Source organism: Silene latifolia, chromosome 2 (assembly GCF_048544455.1).
Source record: "Silene latifolia isolate original U9 population chromosome 2, ASM4854445v1, whole genome shotgun sequence".
Taxonomy (NCBI): Eukaryota; Viridiplantae; Streptophyta; class Magnoliopsida; order Caryophyllales; family Caryophyllaceae; genus Silene; species Silene latifolia.
Genome location: NC_133527.1, coordinates 127,213,205 through 127,216,801, shown reverse-complemented (window position 1 = coordinate 127,216,801; position 3,597 = coordinate 127,213,205). Strand labels below are relative to the sequence as shown.

At 40.4% G+C, this 3,597-nt stretch overlaps 1 protein-coding gene across 1 annotated transcript; it reads left to right on the top strand.

Annotated features, from left to right (window-relative positions):
* Positions 1-536: 536 nt before the first annotated feature.
* Positions 537-1,939, top strand: LOC141641285 (E3 ubiquitin-protein ligase RZF1-like). The gene is made up of 2 exons (XM_074449956.1): positions 537-628; positions 1,528-1,939. The coding sequence occupies exons 1-2, from the start codon at positions 537-539 to the stop codon at positions 1,937-1,939; spliced, it is 504 nt and encodes a 167-aa protein (XP_074306057.1).
* The last annotated feature ends 1,658 nt before the right edge of the window (positions 1,940-3,597 follow it).

The following is a 3,597-nucleotide window of genomic DNA, read 5'->3' as shown; positions in this document are numbered from 1 at the left end:
AACCTTGAGTTACTTCCCACTGAGTGTGGCGTTCATGTTTACATGAATGACAGGTATTAGTTGGTGCATTTATGGGGTGAAGAAATGTGTGAGCTAGCGAGCACCTTGGACTAGTAGTCGGTTTAGTAGGATTGCTTAGACTCACCTTTTATCATTTGTCATTCGAGGGATATATTTCCCCTCACCTTAACTATCACGTTTGTATAATCTAATCTTTATTTCCGCATTCTCTATTTATGTTTTAGATTTTAATGAACCCGCGCTTTAAATTTTAAAATTTCGAAAAATTTCCCATTTTACGCTTGAATTTATAAGTTATATTTTCCGCTTTATTGCGGGGGTTCATTGGGCTACTACCTACATTGTCGGGTTTGTGGAAAGTATGATTCAGAGGGTTTAGTGATACATATGTGAAGTATGATCCCCCTTATTGATTACTCTATTAATGATTAGACTCACAGCACCCCCTCTGCCTTTTCTGTCTCTGCAGTCTGGTTTTCATCACTTTTGCTCTTTGTTTGAGATCTAATGGTGTAATGGTTTCAGTTAGGTGTGGTTACGTGGGCTTAGATGGGAGGAAATTGGAATTTGAGAGCACTGTGCTGCTGGCATCAATTGAACATATGCAGTATGCTCTCACATTAGATGTCTTTCGGACAGTAGTCTCAAGAGCTTTCGTAGTTCCACTTATTTGCTTCTGTTTTTTTTTCTTAATTGATTGCCTTTCTTGACCTGCTCTACAGTTTTTTTTCCTTGTAAGGCACGTGACTTTGTCGCTGCATCTTGTTCACGCTACATTCACCCTCTGCTCAGCCACTTAATTTCCTTTTTTTCCTCCTTTCCACTCATTTGACCTTTATCAATTTCCAATTCCCTATACTCATTACCCCTTTCAATTCCAGTTCATTTCGTCAGTCCATTCATCTTTCTCAAATTTAAAATTTTTATTTCAATATTCATTTGCTCTTTACTATTGTTCCCTAATAATTCAGCATGTTTATTTGATTAGGCTAAAGTTCAATTGTCCTACTAATACGATTAGTACTCAGAAAGGATACCGATTTTCAAGACTGCTGCAACTAGCCCCTTCGTTGTGGGAACCAAGTTATAAGCAAATGGGCATGCTTTGAGTAAGTATTGCTCTTCTCAATGGGCTGTATTTGCTTTGTTGTTAATATTTAGCTTGTTTAATTATGGGTGGTGCGAGGAGCTTGAGCCATGGTAGCTCTTGGTTCTCTGTTAGACGATGCTACTCGTTAAGGGTGGTAGGCATCATCGTCAGGATATGGAGGTGCAAGTGGTGGCTGGCTCCTCTCGATTGGTTACGACTTACAAGTGGTTGTGTCAGGTGATTGTAATCAGTGATACGTTTGCGGTCTGAGTCAAAGTATTTCCTCCATCGCCTCGTGCGTTGCCTTAGAAGTGAGTTTTTTTTCCTCTCAACATGGTCATGTAACATCTTTAATACTTTGCAAATGTGAGAATCAAACAGTAACATTTTTCCATTCTCAAATTATTCCATTACAGGCCAGGTCCGCCTCCAGCGCCTGAAGAAGCAATTAAGGCTCTACCGACTGTTAAGCTGTCAAAAGCGCACGTGGCTAAGGGAAGTTTACACTGCCCAGTGTGTAAAGAAGAGCTTGAAATAGGGACTGAAGTTAGGGTCCTACCTCGTAAACACCTGTATCATTCGGACTGCATCCTACCTTGGTTGCGGCTTCATAACTCCTGCCCTGTTTGCAGAATGAAATTATTAGATCTTGATGAAAATGGAGGTGTTGAATCAGTAGGTTCAAGTACTGAAAATGGTGGGAACCGAGGATGTTTGAATTGGGACAGATTGAGATCACTTTCGCCCTTCTGTTTGCGATATAGCAAGATTGAGCCCCATCAAGAAAATGGGAGAATGTCTACAAGAGGTCATACAATCTCATTGTAATACCCGTCCTTTTAGAGACCCGTTGACCGTCGTTGATTGACCTTAGACATCTATCTAGACCTTCGAAAACCTTATGAGCTAACCTTGTGACGTTATAACCCTTTGAGTTCTGGTAACTCGGTCTAGCGGAGGCTACTCGATCGAGTAGCTTAGTTACTCGATCGAGTAGAGGCCACTTGATCGAGTAAGTTACTTACTTTATCGAGTAACTGGAGTTCAGCGGGGAAATATAAATCGTGATATCGTGAAACCCAAATCATTTCATTCCTTCTCTCCTAAATCTAGATGCTGTCATATCTTTTATCCTTCACCATGATTCATCTTTTTGGAGCTTTTGAGAGTGGAGACACCATGGGGATGAGAAGAATGAGTCGGGTAGCGGTCTTGTCGCCGGAGTGCTATGTGTAGGTATGTTGTAACACCCCGGCCCAAACCTAAGGTCGGAAGCGGTCACTCACGGTAGCATGTCATGCTGTGTACACAGCCTACAGATCAACACGAGTCTTTTCTCAGCGCATTTTGTCCTCACTCATGCGCATCTCGGGAGCCTTCCCAGGAGATCACCCATCCTAAGACTACTCCCAACCAAGCATGCTTAACTGTGGAGTTCTTTTGCATAGGTGTCATGAGTTGTATCTTTTATTTTGTTTAATCACTTGTAACTTAATATAATTGTTCATTTATCGACATTTGATTATTACTGTTCCTTGGGCAACCGAGATGGTAACACCCTTATCTGCTAGGGAAGGTCTTGTTAAGGCTCATTGATAGATGGGGGTGTTACAAAGTGGTATCAGAGCGACGGTTTTGGAACCTGTAACTAATGAGTCCAATGAACGTAGTGAGTCTAATAAAATGAACCTGGTGTATGTATGTTGGGAGCCCCGGCAGATGCTTGATTTTGGGTGAGAAGGTGCCCTCATTTCAAAATCCTGGCCCCAATATGCTTAAGTCAGCCACCTTGTATGGGGATATTGAGTCGGGAATTATGTGCATAGTTGTGTGTGATATATAGATTGGATATAGCTCTGATGGAGTCTATGGTAATGTCTGGTGTGTGCAAATAGTAGTGATGAATCGTGAAGGGTTGTGAATCGCTGGAAGTGTGTTATATGACAGGAATTGTGGATGTGTTGGGAGTTGTATATGAAGATTTGATAATGTGATGGTGATAGTGGGTTGTGAATCTTCATATGTGCTTTAGTTAGTATTAATTGGCATGTAATGCTGTGGAATGCAAGGGATGAATGTTGTTGCGTACTCTTGTGAATAGGCATAGTTATGTGAGATATGTTGTTGTCGAATTGTTGTGATAGGTTTAAACCTTGAGCAAACTTGAGTAGTAAGTGATAGCCAATTTTTCGAATGGAATGCTTAATGTAGTGTAATCACATGTCGGATGATTGAATTTGAATACGTGTAAGTGAAGGTAGAATACTGGGCTATTATATATATATGTTCATGTGAATTGAAATAAGTCATAGTTGAATTATTTTGTAAAATGTTTGATATAGGATGGAGTAATATGAACAAGGTTCGGATGAGATAGTTGTGTTGCATTTGAGTAGTATTAATGGATAGTAATTGGATGAAATAATCAGTGACAAGATTCAAATATACCTTGGACTCGGAACGAGTTATTATTTTGCAGGAACCGT

Bases quoted from the DNA above. Each gene is read 5' to 3' on its own strand.
- LOC141641285 (XM_074449956.1), top strand. From the start codon at position 537: ATGGTTTCAGTTAGGTGTGGTTACGTGGGCTTAGATGGGAGGAAATTG. The intron at 629-1,527 runs GTATGCTCTCAC...ATTCCATTACAG, and splicing joins GCATCAATTGAACATATGCA to GCCAGGTCCGCCTCCAGCGC.